Raw genomic sequence first — 18,705 nt, 5'->3', positions numbered from 1 at the left:
AATAAGACTACCCTTTAACAAGGTTCTCTTGGCACTTTAGAAAATAATTAAAGCCTTCCATGATATGGTATAAAGAAACCAAAATAAATTCCAGATGAATCAAAGAATTAAATGTAAAAAAAATAAATCAAATTATAGAAAAATCAGTAGAAAATCTATTTGAAAATTTATCCAAGTTCTAGAGAAACACTCTTAAACTAGGACATTATTTGAAGAAAAATCGTAAAAGAAAAGATTAACAGACAACTAAAAAACGTTTTCTGTGTCAAAATATAACAAACAGAATTAAAAGGAAAATAAATTAAGTGCAAATTAATTACCACTTTTTGTTTACTCATTTTTAGCAAAGATTTTTCAAGACAATATTATTCAGTGAGAGCGTAAAAGATGGACATTCTAATATAGGTGGTAGAGGTATCAACTGGTACAATTTTTTCATGAAAGGAATTTAACAATATGTATTAAGAGTCTTAAAAAAGTTCAGTTAAATAGAAGAATTATGGGCTTTGAAAGGAAGTAAACCTGGATTCAAAATTCGTATTAGCTGTCTGACCTCACAGCAATCTCGTTTCTTTTCAAAGATGAATAAGAGGAAGTAACGGTGGATCTGGAGGAGGGCGAGAAGTAGGGAGGGAGGGGGAGGTGCAGATGGCAGCTACAATTCAATGTGATAAACTCTCTAACACCTGTACATAAAGAGTCTCATTACAACAGTTTCTACTTTTTTTATGTATGAAGATTTTGTAATTCTATTGTAAAGCAATTTCTTATCCTAATCTTTTTTTTATCCACCGTCATCACATTTCTTCAGGATCTCACTACCTTATAACGATAAATTCAGTAACTGGTTTTCCCACACCCAACTGCATCTCTTCACTCACCCCTTCTGCCAGATTAATTTTCCTAAAGCACAGTTTTATTAACTATATGACTCAAAGACCTTCTTTTGTCATCCCTCACCAATTATCTATAGAATAAAGGATTAAAGAGGAACCAGAATTTTTTGAGAGCCTAGAATGAGCCAAGGATTTTACAAACATCGTCTCCTAGGAAAATAGGTCCTGTCTTATCAGTACAACTCTACAAATGAAGTAGCAGAAATTCAGCACAGGTAATTCAGTGGTGAACCCGCTAGGTAGGCAGTGGTTAGACTTTAGATTTGAGCTCATTTTCGTCACTCTGTCATTATGCTCTTCAGTCTCTTAGCCCAGCTATCAGCCAACAAGACATTTTCCATTCAGACAACAAACTTTCTTCTACAGCCATCTCATGTCCACAAAGAAACAGCAAGCGTTACTTTTTCTACTTCTATATACTGTTCATATCATTCTCTATGCCTTGACCTTCAAACTACACTAATTAAAATTTTATTTGTACATCTCAAAATCTCAAATGCCACTGCTACCTTCCTATTAAACTCTTCTCTAATAGCCTCAAATATATACCATCTCTTCTTTGTCTGAATTCCTGTGGTACTAATAACTTAAATCATCAATCCGCTGATCAGGTCATGCTATTCATTATAAATTTCCTAAGCATCTGCTCTGTGCCAGAAACTGTGATGGGTCCCGGAAAATCATAATAAATATACATGATCATTCTCTTTGAAGAGCTATCAGTTACATTGCTTTAGGGCACTCTTCACAGGCTTGTTGGCACTACAGTTCTCATCATACGCACCTCATGGGCTCTTCCAGGTTGTCAGTAATTGTGAGACAGATCCTGTTTTATTTATCCGTGTGTCTCTTTGAGCAGCTAACATATTTCCTGGCACACAGTAGGAACTTAGAAAATATTTTCAAAATGACAATGACGGACTCTGTAGTACATTCGCACCTTTTGAACTCTATCTTGTACCTGTTTTCTAATTCCCTAGACTGAGTTGGGCGCCCTTCCCCGCGCTCTCCCAAGTACTCCTGTGATGTTTCACATTTACCTCTGTTAGAGTTAAACTCGATGTTAAACACAGACTCATAGAAATGTAGAAATACAGAGTTAAACGTAGATGAGGAATCAGAGGCCCAGAAAGGTGCCATGACTGGGCTGGAGGGCACACCGCTTTTAACTAACAAAAGTGGAAGTTGAAGGCAGGTGGAAAAGAGTGGATTCTATTCATTATACCATGTTGCCTCTGAATTCAATGAATAGTCCAGTGCTTCAACAGACACAAAGGAAGTTTATTAACTTACCCAAATCCTGTATATACAGGACTTCAATGTGCATTTTAATGTTATTTAGAACATGACAGAGATATTTAATTTGCTTTATGATTTCATCAACTGCAACTCATTATAAATTAGTTATATTTGAAAATAAAACTCCTTCACTAAAATATGTCTTGCACCATCCACATTCTACACAGCCAATCTAATTTTTGTATGTATTATAGAAACGGAGATTTTAATAGTTTATGTATTTGATGATTACAGAAAAAGCAAAGGGTACTATGGAGAATAAAGAGCTTCTATGAAGGCACATCATATTCCTTTGGTCACAGAGAATGCTAAAGACACGTTTAACAAAAGTTTGTAAAGACCCTATTCCTGTGATATTAACTCTGAAGAGTTTACTCTTCATGAATTTGATGTTATATTTTAACTGTGCACTCTATCTTACTCACGGCAATAGTAGTTTAAACATATCTATAAAACTTAAGCTACTTAAAATAAAATGTCTTAAAAACTGAAATGAATAATCTCTTAACTGAAAATTAAACGTGGCATTCTCAAACCATGTTATTATTAAAAAGAAAATGAAGTTTCATGAGCTGTTGTTTATAATTCTAATATCTTTGAAACCTTTAATATGTAAGTTTATTTGAAACTAGGAACACGTCGAATGATATACAAGTATTTCTAAGTAGTATTCCAAGTAAAGTTCAATGTATGGAATTAGACAAAAGTGAACAAAATTGAAATCAAATTTTACGTACCTACTAATATCCTGTTCTTCTTGATGCCACTTTTTACTTCATCATCAATCAAATCTGTAAGCACCTGACACATCCCATTGATCGACTCAAGGTGTTCTGGGCAGTCATTAGATATTTTATATCTGTCAAACCACACGTTGGAGATGCTTCCTTCTAAAGGAGTATACGGCCTGTTTGAAACCAAATAAAGAAGAAAAAGAGACAACAAAGAAAGGAAAGGGGGATGATATTAAAATGGGTGTTTTAATTTCTAAAACATTAGTCTTTTGAATAATTTCAATTTCTTCCCCATACATATTGCATTAACTTGACTATACTTATACTGATTCCATTAATATTACTAATGCCAGCTGATCACCTTTACTTATCCTATCTATCTTTTAGGATTCACAAATTCTCTAGAAAATCTCCAAAAACATGTGGAAATTTTTTTGTATATATATATATATCTATCTATAGATAAAATTATGTGTGTATATATTTTTTCTTCTCAATGTAAATGACATTAATCAGGTCTACTATTTTTTTATTTCTGTTTTGATTTACTTTTATCTTTTTTTTCCTCTTACGTAAGAATCAATATTTTAGTATTCACAGCTAACTGAACAATGTTTGTTCATTTAAGCTCAAGAGTGGAAAAAGTGATTCATCAAAAGGCCTTGAAAATTGGCAGCACTTAAGTATGAAAGGTGAGTTAATAATCTAACAGCTTTCTTGATCACATCCAGATAGATCATCCTTAGAATGGGAGTGTTCGGTTTTGCTTTTTTTTCTTTTTGAGGAAGATTAGCGCTCAGTCAACATCCGCTGCCAATCCTCCTCTTTTCACTGAGGAAGACTGGCCCTGAGCTAACATCTGTGCCCATCTTCCACTACTTTATATGTGAGATGCCTGCCACAGCATGGCTTGATAAGTGGTGTGTAGGTCCTTGCCTCGGATCTGAACCAGTGGACCCTGGGCCACCAAAGGGAGCACGTGAGCCCAACCGCTAAGCCACCAGGCCGGCCCCAGTTTTGCTTTGTTTTTTAAATCAACAGTTGGAACCAGTTTTTAAAAAATCTTAGAAAGCTTGAAAAGAGAGAATTTAATGGGATACAAATAACCTTGGAAGCACTTATCATACAGATATTCCACGCTGTTTGCATCATTTGGGTCTCAAATTGGGTGCTTTGTTGGATTTATGTTTTATGTGATAAGATGCTCTAAACCAGATGTCTTGTTGAACAAGACTGATCTTAGAAGATGCTTTACATTTACGTATGAGGTGGGATGTTTACAGTATGAGTGAATCTTAACCTATTCATTGTATATTTGTACTCTGGAATACTCTGTTAAAGACTGTGTGTGTGTGTCTCAAAGTATTCCAAATATTCTATTTTAACGGACTACAGTGGGGTTAAGGGGTCCTGTGTTCCAGTCCGATGTTAGTAAAGGTAAATTTAGGGGACAAAAACCAATCTTAGATATTCCTGTAAGCAAACACAAAGAGGTACATGGGGGTATATAAGATAAACCTGGAAAACAAACGTCCCCCAAAGATGAGGGATACAAGAGTTCCATAAAAGAAACTTTTCACTTGGCAAGCCTTACCTTCTCCTTAACTGCTGGTGAAAACAGGATTTATGTTATATCCAAGAATGCCATATAAAATACCAGTGCCAAAAGTACCTATCATAACTTGAAAGAAATCTAAACCAATGATGACCACAGATGCAGAAGTCCTCCTACAGTCACTACGCTGCCCCATCTCAGAGTACACTCTCACCCTCCAAAGTCAGTGAAATAAAAGCATGTATAGTACAGCTAGAATAAAAACATGGAGGGCAGAAAGACACCAGCTGAGACCTGACACTGCTTCCTGTATCTTCCCCAGTGAAGAACCAAGTGGAGCCTCAGCAAACTCAAAGAGCAAGAAATAATCAATTCTCATTCTCTCATCCACTGTATGGAAAGGACCACACAGTCTGCGCAGATCTGCCCTCAGGAAGCATCCAATCTTTGGGACCACTGGCTGGTACTGAAGGGAACAGGGAACTACACTATAATTTTTCTATATTGATCATACCACTCTAAAATAAATGGACATCCACTTTAGGAGCCTGGAAGTCCAGAGGATTATATTTGAAGTTTCTCAGAGAAAATGAAAGAAATCTGGAACCAAGAACTCATCTACAGAGGTTCTTTTCTTCCTTTTTTTTTTTTGGTTGAGGAAGATTAGCCCTGAGCTAACATCTGCTCCCAATCTTCCTCTTTTTGCTGAGGAAGACTGGCCCTGAGCTAACATCTGTGCCCATCTTCCTCTACTTTATATGTGGGATGCCTGTCACAGCATGGTTTGACAAGCGGTGCGTAGGTCCCCAACCCAGGATCCGAACTGACAAACCCCAGGCCACTGAAGCAGAATGTGGCACTGTGCCACCAGGCGGGCCCCTACAGAGGTTCTTTTATTTACTAAAATAGAACCGTGTCATAAACATTACTTTGCAACACGTTTCTAAAATTTGAATGTGTATGTTGAATATCCCTATAATACAGTACACAAAAAGCTAACATTTTCTCCAAGTTTATGAAGATACATGATATTTTGAAAATATGGGAAATTATATACATATGTGTGTGGTTTTGATTTTTTCATAAAAATCTTATTTATTTTTTTGCACCACTGTGCCTCTCCTCTCCCACTGGCCCCCACATCTTGCCCTTCACACTAGGTAAATCACGTTTATGATCTGTAATACATCCTTGAACGTTTTTCTTGCACTTACATCGAAACATGCATCTTTACAGGATAATTTTTAAAGCACTATTTGCTTCTACTACATGCATCATGCTTTTTTCCTCTGACAATACCTCATGGAAATCCTTCCACCTGATATAGTTCTAACTCATCCTTTTAAACAGCTATATAGTATCTTACAACAAGGACATTCCACAGTTTAATCAGCCATTCCCCTACTGATGGGCATTTGTTTGGTACCCAGGTTTTAACCACTAAGAACAATGCTGCATTTAAACATATTTGCATACAGGTTTTTACATAGTGGGACTTTTATTCCCATGGAATAGAGTCCAAGAAACAGGACTGAAAGGTATAATTTTTATGTTAATAGATGTTTCAAAGTTGCTTCCAGAAAGGCTATAAAATTCACCTTTCTACAAGTAAGAGAATACCCTTTTGCCCACAGCCCTAATAGCAATAGATGTAGCATTCTTTAAAATATTACCACTTAAGGGTATCAACTATAGTTTTAAAATCAACTTTACTGAGGTATAATTTATATATAAAAGTCTACATTTTAGTATATAGTTCAAAGACTTTTGACAATGCAAGCACCATCTCTACAATGGCACGGAATGTTCCCTTTACTTTGGAAAATTCCATCACCCGCCTCTGCAAGCAATTCCTATTCACTCCTAGGCAACCACTGAGTGATTTTTATCACGATAGCCTAGCGTTGTCTATTCTAGAACTCCACAGAAATGGAATTACCTATTCATATCATTTGCTATTGTTTTTAATTGTGGTTTTGATTTTTTCTATTAGTTTAGAATAGAACTTTGTCTATTATTGACACAAATATCTATCATTTGTACTTTATTTTTTAAACCTGTTTTTATATATTGGCATTGTGTACCTAAGGTATCTTTTTTTAAAGTCAGATAAAAGATTTTACATTTGATATAATCTGTCTTTTAAAAAAAAAAAAAAAAACAATTTCTGGGTCTCCTGATTTAAGAAGCTCTTCCCAATTCATACATTCTTACCTATGGAATCCAAGATTTCTTAAAGATTTTTTATTTCATTTCTACATTTAAATCTTGAAAATTTCTGGAATTTATTTCACATATGAAGTGAACTAAGTGTTCAAAGTCATTTTCTCCCATACGGATAGTCAATTGTATCTGTACTACTACCAAAAGAAAAAAACCTTCTCTCACGAAGGTGAAATTCCATCTTTGCCATAAACTTAACTTTATAGTTCGGAATTATCTAGTCTCTCTCAGCCTAGGTTGTGTAAGAGAGACAGCCCTAATGCCTAACATACACACTACATACAATGAATGGACTTCTCTCGAATGCATTTAGAATGCTATCAGTTCTACACCATCCTTGGGAAAATAAAAAAACACTCACTCAAATCATTTCTGTGTTCTGTGATTTAGGTGAAGAACTCTGAGAAAGGTTCTATTTTGTTCTACTGATCTATTTCTCTGTCCCGTGTTAGGATCGTATTGATTGTATTACAGGAGTGTTAGAGCATGTCCTGCACTTGAGCAATGTATTCCCCTCTCCTCACCATCATCACCACCAGTCTCTTTTTCAGACTTGTCCTGCCTATTCTCAGGCATCCATTCATCTTTATTTATCTAAGAAATTAACCAAATAATAAAATAACTTCAAATAATTCTCCTTAAAAATCCTTGTAGAATTTTAACTAATATTGCATTATTGTCTGGGAATTAACGTTTTATGACATAAACCTGAGAGGAGAGAAGATTTTTGCAGACAGAGCTCTTCCTAGGATCTGCCTCATTCTGATTCTCATCTAGGTCTTCTGCTGCATCGTTCTCCAGGTTCTCAAAGGGTACCAAGAGGATAAAATCCTGCACCAGCTCTCCCGCATTCCTGTAGGCCTTCTGACTTCAGAAGCTGCTTGGCTCAGGAGAGGTAGATAAATTGGAAGCAGAAGAGGAGAGAAGACAGAAGGCATTCAAGCCTTCCACCTCCCAGAATTTCTTTCTCAAGATTAATATTCTCAAAGTACTCTAAAAATGACAGCAGGTGCTTTCCACCTAGTATTAGCGTCACTGTTGAACAAAATGAAATCCCAAACTGTATTCAATTTGTCACTAAAAAGTCACAGTGATCTTCTGAATGAAAAGTGAATATACAGCCTTCACTTTAAAGCTTGAATTAGACTCTAACTCTTCTGAATTATTTCTACTTCCCTTTTCATTTTATTCTGCTATTTCTCTAAGTGTTTGTTTGTCTGTCTAAACACTTAAATAAAGATGATATCATAGGCTAAAATATGAATCATTCTGGGAATTCAGCCATTAATAGAAAAAAATGACTTTTTGCCTTTGACAGTGCCTTATTTAATCGGAGATAGATGCCCCATGGAGGTGGAACCCAATGTAAGTTTTACTAATATAATAGCTCTTTGTTCTCTCGATTCTCTAAGAAAACTAAGATTCTGTTCAAAGGAGATAACTGGGAAAATTTAATGAGACAAAGAATGACTTACTTTTTTGTTAAGAAAACATAAGAAGGCATAATTCTCTTAAGACGTTAAAATAACCTTTAAATAAAGCATAAAAGTAAGACTGTTTTATAAAACGGCTAAACAAACTGGCACATATGTTATACTCATTCACCTTCTTCCTCAAATAAATCACTTTATTAGCTGGTATAAAACAGCTCAGACATTACCACAATAAATAAATATGTTTGGCAAAGATTATCTATGTGGTTCCTCAATCAATCAATCAATCAAACCATTGCACACTGGTAAAATATTAAGCAGGAATAAAATGTCCAAGATTAAAAAAGAAAAAAAAGAGTTGACATTCAGCTTGATACCAAGTTCTGTTTTGATCTGTGTTCTCTAGATGTCATAAAACCCAAAGGTCACTCATAACCTTGCAGATAACATCATCTGGCTCCAGTCTTCCTCTTCGTTCTCATTTCATAGCACTTTCCCCAGCATTCACTAGCTCCAGCCTCATTTCCCTCTTGTTTTTCTTCAACCAAGAGAACATTATTGGACGGAGTGCTTTGCATTTGATATTACCTCTACCTGGAATGCTCTTTGCTATATTTCCACATGGTGGGCTCCCCCTTGATCATTTGGGTCTTAGCTCAAACGTCACTTCCTCAGGGGAGCCTTTTTTGACCCTACAATTTAAAGTATACCTCCCCTCCACCCTACAACGCGCACACATATTCTCTCTATTCCACAATCCTATTTAACTGTCTGAACAGAATTTATCACTGCTTGAAATGAATATATTTAATTTCTCTTTTATTTTCCACTTCTATGTGAGCTCCTGGAGAGAAGGGACTTTATCTCTTGCACAATAATACCCCTAGTGCCAAGAAAAAGTATTATTGAATGATGAATGTCAATAATCATTTGTGTCACTTGGAAATAATTTGCGTCAGCTAGAAATATGAGAATATCTAAAATTGTTTTATTTTGCTCTGAATATCTTTTGACTTTAATTCTTACAAAATCCATATTGTGATTCTTATGGTCAAATTTTTCTTTTGTTGCTTTTTAAAAAAAAGAACATGTTTCTAAGAAAACAAGTTTTGACATACTTATAGGTATTTACATGTGCTATTTAAAATATTTACCAAAGAAGTAAAACTTTAAACCTATTTCTCCAAAATAGCTGATTTTAGTAGGGTTCCCTATCAGTGAAGTATATGTATGGTACAGACCTACTGGTATCAGGAGAGAGATCTCTTAATATTGTTCTTCAGATAGGAATCCTAAGTGATAGAGTAAACTGAATCCGTTGTTTACCTCACCTAAATTAAAAGTGCCTACCACGTGTTTAATGAAAAATATAAACATGCACTTCAAGTAGAAAAATAATGAATCAAAAAGTAGAAGCACTATGCAAATCTTATTAAATTTAGAATTTTGAAAACACCAAGAGAAACTATATCAACATATAAATTATTAATAACTTGTTAAAAATTATTATTTTTAAAGTGGAAATTCTAATAGTAAACCCAAACCAAGAAAACCTCTAATTATAAACACAACTAAAGTATGTCATAGAAATAAAAATCTTTATTGAGCACTTCAATTAAATAGAGTCCAAATTAACATAATGAAAAAAATGAAGCAATATTTTCCATTTAAATCAACACAGTAAGCTAATTCCTGACTTTTATTTAATATGCCCCTAACTTAGCTGATTAAAAACATCTATTAAATATGGTTGAGGAAAAGGAATACCTTATAGCCAAAATGGCAATTCACAATTTAATCAAAACATACTAATATGCTGTAATAGACCACAACTGGGTAAATATAATAAACTACTGTTCCCCTCTTAACTTCTTTAAAATATGTATGACTGTTGAAAGCAAAACTTATAACCTTGTTTGATAGTTTTCAATGTAAGATGAAATACATATGACGAGTATAACATAAAGGGAGCAGGATAAAGGAACTAATACGGTTGTAAGGTTTCTATATTTTCACGTAAAGTGGTAAATAAATAGGTGGAAGTTTTGATATATATCTTGTAATCCTTAATAGCAATAAGAAAAAAAAGAATAGATAAATGAAAATGAAATATTAAAAAAATTCAAATAATCCAAAAAGAAGATGGAAAAGGGAAAAAGAGGAACAAAAAGCAGTAGACTGAAGTTCAAACATATCAATAGTTACATTAAATGCAAATGGTCTAAACAAATCACTTAAAAGACAGAGACTATCAGAGTGGTTAAAGAAAAAACAAAGCCCAAATACATGTTGCCCACAAGAAAACCACTTTAAATATAATGATATAGATAAGTTAAAAGTAAAAAGATGGAAAATGACATACTAGGCAACACTAATCAAAAGAAAGAAAAAGGATAGAAAAAGATATGTTATATAAACAGTAAACATAGGAAAGCTGATATATACTAATATTCTTATTAAACAAAGTACACTTCAAGGTATTACTAGAGATAAAAGTAAACATTTTATAAGAAAAAAGTAGCTATTAATGAGAAAGACAATAATCCTCCACAGGTGCACAGCTAATAACATCACTTAAAAACACACGCAGAACTAAAAAGAGAAATGGACTAATCTACAATTATAGTTGGAAATTTTAATAACCATTCTTCTGGACCTAATAGAAAAATTTAGAAAAAGAATGACTAAGCAAATATAAAATTTGAGTAATACTTTGAACTACTGATATTTATAGCACTCTATACACAAAAATGCAGATAGAACAGTCACCAAGAGAGATCATATGCAAGACCATAATATAAGTGCCAATGAGCATCAAAAGACTGAAATTGCACAGAATATTTTCTCTGACAGTAATGGAATGAAATTAGAAATCAACAGAATAACATATCTAAAACATTCCCAAATATCTGGAAATTAACAACATATTTCTAAATATCCCATGGGTTAAGGAAGCTCACAGAACTAGATTTTCCATATTTCTCCAGAACAATATTTTCCATCCCACATACTTGTCTTACAACGTGACTCTGATACTTCCATTGAGAAGTGGGGTCTATGTTCTCTCTCCTTGAATCTGAGCAGTCTTCTGACTAGAGAGGAAACAGTATTATGTAACTGCTAAGACTAGGTCTTAAAAGGCAATACAGCTTCCTTCTGATTCTCTTTAGGACACTTACTCTTGGAACTCAGTCTCCATGCTGTCAGGAAGCCCAAGACACCACATGGTGAGAACTCACGTAGGTGTTAACAGTAATAAGACTAAAGGAAGATCCCAGCTAATATCTAGCATTAACTGCCAGATATGAGTGAACTTTCAGATGATTTCAGTCCCTAGCAATCGAGTCACAAGTCACTGCCTGCCTTCAAGTTTTCCCAGCAGAGGCCCCAGTTATCAAAGAACAGAATCAAGACATAACCACTGAGCCCTTTCTGAATTCCTAACCCAAAGACTTACAACCATAATAAAACTGTCGTTTGGAGTGGTTTATTACACAGAAATAATAATGGGACTATAGGAGAGATTAGAAAATATTTCAATATAAATAATACAAAAAATACAAAAGAGAAACTTAGTGGGAATTAGCTAGAGTAGTGATTAGTGAGAAATTTATAGCTTTAATGTAATAGGAGGAAGGAAATAATAAATATAAGAGCAAATATAAATAAAAAAGGAAACAAATAAGAGAGCAAAATAACAAAGGCAATGTTGGTTCTACGAGAAGATGAATAAAATTAACCCTTGGAAAGATGAACCAAGAAGAAAAGAAAAAAGATACAAACGATTAATATGATAATGAAATGAAATAAGGATATCAACGCAAATCCTAAAGGCAATAAAAGAAAATATCACGAACTTTATGCCAATAAATTTGACCACTTAGAGAAAGATACAACTTCCACGAGAAACACAAATGATCAAAACTGACAAACGAAAAATCAGAAAATCTGAATATCCTCATTATATGAAAGAAGTTGAATTCATTATCAAAACCTTCACACAAGAAAACATCAGGTCCATATAATTCCACTAGTGAACTCTATCGAACACTGAAGGAAGAAATAACAAATCCAGAAAACAGAGAAGGGAACATTTCCAAACACGTTTTAAGAGATCGGTATAACAGTGACAACAAAATTTTGCAAACACATTAAAGAAAAGAAAACTACAGATCAATATCCTTCATGAACATAGCCATAAAGTTCCTTAACTGAACACTAGCAAATCAAATTCAGCTCTATATAAAAAGAATAATACATTATGACCAAGTGAGGTTTATCCCAGGAATGAAAGGTTGGTTAACATTTTGCTAACAAAATGAAAGATAAAAAACATGATTATCTCAAAGGATACAGAAAAGGCATTTAACCAATTCACAGAGAAAACTCTCAGCTAATTAGGCAAAGAAGGAAATTTCCTCAATATAATAAAAGGTACATAGAAAAAACCTGTAACCAACTTCATACTTGATGGTGAAATACTGAACACTTCCCCTCTAAGATTACACAGGAAAGAAGTCCTTGATTCTATTCAACACTGTATGGAAATTCAAACATGTGCAACAAGGCAAGACAATGAAATAAAAGGAATAAAGATTGGAAAGAAAAAAGTAACACTGCCTTTATTCATAGATAATATGACTGTTTACACAAAAGTCATAAGGAATCTACTATATAACTACTAAAAATGAGTGAATTTAGGAAGACAGCAGGATGCAAGAACAAGATACAAAAGTAAAATGTATTTCTATGTACTCACAGCAGACAATTGGAAAATTAAAATTTTAAAAATTCCATTTACGATAACATGAGAAAGCAGAAAATATTTTCGAATAAATTTGTCAAAAGATCTCTATACTGAAAACTCCAAATTGCGGCTGAAAGAAATGAATAAAGATCTAAATGGTGAGACATACCACGTGCATGGATTGGAAGACATCGACTTTCTCTGAATTGAACTGTAAATTCCATGCAATTCAAATCAAAATCCAAACAGGTGTTTTGTAAAGTTGATAAGCAGATTATAAAATTTACATGTAAATGCAAAGAATCTAGAATGGCATAATTTTTAAAAAGAATTTACATCACTCGATTTCAAAATTTCCTACAAAGCTAGTAATCAGAAAAGTTGTGCACTGGCCTAAGGTTAGACAAATAAACTAATGGAATAAAATAGAGTCTAGATAAGAATCCATTAAAGTATGTTCACACAAAGACTGGTAAAAGAATATTTATAGCAGTATTATTTATTATATCTGAAAACTGGAAATAATCCAAATGCCCATCAACAGTAGAATGGATAAATAAACTGTGGTATAGTCGCACATAATGCCTACTCAGAATGTTTAAAATGAACTATCAATAAACATATATAGATGAATCTTTAAAACAGTATGTTGAGTGAAAGAAGCCAGACACAAAAGATTAAATTAACCCATTTAACTGAAATTCAAGAATAGGCAAAACTATGCTATAGTGGCAGAAATCAGAACAATGGCAGCCTATGTGTAGTAGGAATTGACTGGAAGAAGGCACAAGAAAACTTCGTGGGGTGAGGAATGTTCTCTATTTTAATTCAAGTTAGTTAAACAGGTGCATACATATTGCTTAAATAAATTGCAAAACTGTATGCTTAAGATTTTTGTATTTCACTGTAAATTTTACTTTAAAGAAACATACCAGGACTTCTGATTATTAAAAGTCATTAAGAGAGTGAAAATGCAAACCACAGACAGGGACAAGCCTTTGAATTTATCTATCTAAGAATAACAACAACAAAATAAATCCAAAAAAATATAGAGCTCTAACAACTCAATACGAAAAAGACAGACAACCAAATAAAAACAAGGGCAAATGATTTGAAAAGGCATTTCTTTTGAGGATTTCCAAATGCCCAATAAACATACGAAACAGTACTCAACATCATTTAGAGAAATACAAATTAAAAGTCCAATGAGATACCACTACATATACACTAGATTGGCTAAAATTAAAAAGTATGATGACAGAAACTGTTCATGTGGATGAGAAACAAACGGAACTGTCAAACATTGCTGGTAAGGGTGTATATTGCCATAATCTCTGTGGAAATATGTTTGGCATTCTGTATCAAAGCCAATAAAGCTAGACCTGCTTAAACATTTCATTTTCACAAATATCTAGCTTGGGCAAAGTTGCATAACAGTGAGCATCATTTCAATCATGGGAGACTAAATACATTCTAGGACAAAACTGTGTTTAATTAGCAGGCCATTTAATCCTGTGTACCAATTAGATGGCACCAGGAAAGATCTAAAAAGCCAGATGATATTTTAGTATACTCTGGTAGGAATAACATAGAAAGTCAATGAAATACTATAGAGGAGAAAAACTTAAGGGTCTACAGGCGACAAAAAAAAAAAACAGGAGAGAGAATAAATACTAGAAATTTGGACAATGTCAGAAAGTGTGCAGCAAAATGTCAAAGCATGGAACTTTGCTGTTACTTTTTAAAAGGTTGTTAAAATTAACTTTCATCAAGTATCAACCACATTAAACTCAGAGTTAAGGAAGGCATCTATCTGCCACGTGCCTCCTGATACTATTTAAAAGATGGCAAATAAGGTAGATGGCACAGGATTCTCTCAAATGGCAGCACAAGAAACACTGTCACAACAGACGTAAAGTGGCAGCCATCTTTGTGCTACCCAAATGAAGACATACTACGCTACAAAAGCTTGGTCAGTAAATCTATGCCCAAACTCCTTGCCTAAAGGCAGTAAACTGTTTGGAACATCAGTCAGAGATCTTGAAACAACAGAGTATACTATGAAGGCCAGATTATTCTAGTAAAATACTATCAAACAGCCTTCTGAAGTCTGGAAACCAAGTTGAAAGCTATAGGCTTCATGACGCTACAGGCCTGCCCAGTTTGGGATTCATCAGTTAAAAGTGGTCCATGATGTTTTACATTCTGCAACTCATTGATCTCCTGCTCATTCTGGATTAATCCTATTACTGGTCAAGTCTTAGAAAAAAACAACTCCAACTCCTTAGGAACTACATTTCTTATATCATTTACTACAACAAAATACATTTTTTAAAAACTTGCATAAGCAGAAAGCATTACAGAGTTAAAATTACCAGTATTATATATAAATACTGTTATTTATTCTTTGCACAGTATTTGAAATTATAACAAATTCTGTAAGATATTTGTTCAATATTCAGTAAAAGTCTTCTATGTGTCAGGTTCTGTGCTGAGGACTCAGGGATATAGAAATCAATATGATATAAACTGCTCTAGAAATCAGTGTAGCACAAGGTAGAAAAAAATCAGCTAATTACAATAAAATACGCTAAGTATGATCCCTCTTAACTGAACTCCACTTAACTGCCTCAGGATTAACCAAAGCTGCCTATTTCCATGCCTGATGATGCTCTTGATAGAGGAGCCCTCACTCTAGCAGACTTTCACACTTTTGCTCCTACATATTGAGCATTTTGCTTTTTACGCTTACCAAGAGTCAGCTAAGTTTGTTTCCAAATTTGTTTATGCCAGTTTCCTTTTCCATTGCAACTAAGCAATTTGAACATTATTTTAAAAAAATACAGGAGTATAAAAGAGTTTTGTTCCTATGAAAAGTAAGTTGAATATTAAAAGTTAAAATGTTTAGGAAAATTTATAGCAATACAGGCCCATGTTAACAAACAAGAAAAAGCTCAAACAAACAGTCTCAAACTACACCTAACAGAATTAGAAAAAGAACAACAAACAAAGCCCAGACTCAGTAGAAGGAGGGAAATAATAAAAATTAGAGCAGAAATAAATGAAATTGAAACAAGAAAGACTGTAAAAAGGATCAATGAAACAGGGAGCTGGTTCTTTGAGAAGATAAACAAAATTGGCAAACCTTTAGCAAGACTCACTAAGAAAAAAAGAGAGAAGGCTCAAATAAATAAAATTAGAAATGAAAGAGGAGAAATTACAATGGATACCACTGAAATACAAAAGATTGTAAGAGAGTATTATGAAAAACTATATTCCAACAAAATGGACAATCTAGAAGAAATGGATAAATTCTTAGATTCTTACAACCTCCCAAGACTGAATGAAGAGGAAACAGACAATCTGAATAAACAAATAACAAGTAAAGAGATTAAAACAGTTATCAAAAACCTCCCCAAAAACAAAAGTCCAGGATCAGATGGCTTCTCAGAAGAATTCCACCAAACATTCAAAGAAGATTCATTACCCATTCTTCTCAAACTATTCCAAAAAATTGAGGAAGATGGAAATATTCCTAACACATTCTACGAGGCCAACATCACCCTGATACCAAAGCCAGATAAGGACAACACAAAGAAGGAAAATTACAGGTCAATATTGCTGATGAACATAGATGCAAAAATCCTCAACAAAATATTGGCAAGCCGAATACAGCAATACATTAAAAAGTTCACAGACCATGATCAAGTGGGATTCATACCAGGGACATAAGGATGGTTCAGTATCCACAAACCCATCAATGTGATTCACCACATTAACAAAATGAGAAACAAAAACCACATGATAATCTCCATAGAAGCAGAGAAAGCATTTAACAAGATCCAACAACCATTCATGATAAAAATTCTCAATAAAAGGGGTATAGAAGGAAAGTACCTGAACATGATAAAGGCCATATATGACAAACCCACAGCCAACATCATACTCGATGGGGAAAAACTGAAAGCCATCCCTCTGAGAACAGGAGCAAGACAAGGGTGCCCACTCTCACCACTCTTATTCAACACAGTACTAGAGGTTTTGGCCAAAGCAATTAGGCAAGAAAAAGAAATAAAAGGAATCTGAATAGGGAGTGAAGAAGTGAAACTCTCGCCATTTGCAGATGACATGATTTTATATATAGAAAATCTTAAAGAATCCACCGGAAAACTATTAGAAATAATCAACAACTACAGCAAAGTTGCAGGGTATAAAGTCAACTTACAAAAATCAGTAGCATTTCTATACTCAAATAATGAACTAACAGAATAAGAACTCAAGAATATAATTCCATTTACAATCACAACAAAAAGAATAAAACATCTAGGAATAAATTTAACCAAGGAGGTGAAAGACCTATACAAAGAAAACTATAAGACATTGCTGAAAGAAATCGATAATGACATAAAGAAATGGAAAGATATTCCATGCACAGGGATTGGAAGAACAAACATAATTAAAATGTCCATTCTACCTAAAGCAATCTACAAATTTAATGCAATCCCAATAAGAATCCCAATGACATTCTTCACAGAAATAGAACAAAGAATCTTAACATTCATCTGGGGCAACAAAAGACCCTGAATAGCCAAAGCAAGACTGAAAAACAAGAACAAAGCTGGTGGCATTGCAATCCCTAACTTCAAAATATATTACAAAGCTATAGTAATCAAAACAGCATGGTACTGGTACAAGAACGGGGACACAGATCAATGGAACAGAATTGAAAGCCCAGCAATAAAACCACACATCTATGGACAGCTTATCTTCGACAAAGAAGCCAAGAACATACACTGGGGTAAGGAAAGCCTCTTTAATAAATGATACTGGGAACAATGGACAGCCACATGCAAAAGAATGAAAGTAGACCATTATCTTTCCCCATGCACAAAAACAGACTCAAAATGGACCAAAGACTTGAAAGTAAGACTTGAAACCATAAAACTTCTAGAAGAGAATATAGGCAGTACACTCTTTGATATCAGACTTAAGAGGATCTTTTTTAATACCATGTCCACTCAGACAAGGGAAACAAAAGAAAAAAGAAACAAGTGGGACTTCATCAGACTAAAGAGCTTCTGGAAGGTAAAGGAAACCAAGATCAAAATGAAAAAACAACCCACCAACTGGGAGAAAATATTTGCAAATCATGTATCTGATAAGGGGTTAATCTCCATAATATATAAAGAGCTCACACAAGTGAAGTACAAAAAAAACCAAACAACTCAATCAAAAAGTGGACAGAAGATATGAACAGACATTTTTCCAAAGAAGACATACAGATGGCCAATAGGCACATGAAAAGATGCTCAACATCACTAATCATCAGGGAAACACAAATCAAAACAACATTTAGATACATCTTACACCTGTTAGAATGGCTATAATCACCAAGACAAAAAACAACAAATGTTGGAGAAGTTGTGGAGAAAAGAGAACCCTCATCCACTGCTGGTGGGAATGCCACTGTGGAAAACAGTATGGAGATTTCTCAAAAAATTAAAAATAGAACTACCATATGACCCAGCTATCCCACTACTGGGTATTTACCCAAAGAACATGAAATCAACAATACAAAGAGACTTATGCACCCCTATGTTCATTGCAGCGTTATTCACAATCGCCAAGACGTGGAAGCCCCCAAGTGCCCACTGACGGATGACTGGATAAAGAAGATGTGGAATATATACAATGGAATACTACTTGGCCATAAAAAAGACAAAATTCTCCCATTTGCAATCACATGGATGAAGCTTGAGGGCATCATGTTAAGCGAAATAAGCCAGACAGAGAAACACAAACACCATAAGATTTCACT

At 34.2% G+C, this 18,705-nt stretch overlaps 1 protein-coding gene across 3 annotated transcripts in view; it reads right to left on the bottom strand.

Annotated features, from left to right (window-relative positions):
* The window catches only part of LYPLAL1 (lysophospholipase like 1), a 42,833-nt gene that overhangs the window by 9,988 nt on the left and 14,140 nt on the right, over positions 1-18,705 (bottom strand). For all 3 annotated transcript variants that reach the window (XM_070501446.1, XM_014849870.3, XM_070501447.1), the window contains one exon: positions 2,933-3,102. In XM_070501446.1, the coding sequence (XP_070357547.1) occupies positions 2,933-3,102 (170 nt within the window). The remainder of the gene's footprint in view (positions 1-2,932; positions 3,103-18,705) is intronic.

Source organism: Equus asinus, chromosome 30 (assembly GCF_041296235.1).
Source record: "Equus asinus isolate D_3611 breed Donkey chromosome 30, EquAss-T2T_v2, whole genome shotgun sequence".
NCBI lineage: Eukaryota > Metazoa > Chordata > Mammalia > Perissodactyla > Equidae > Equus > Equus asinus.
This window is presented reverse-complemented; position numbering and strand designations above follow the sequence as displayed.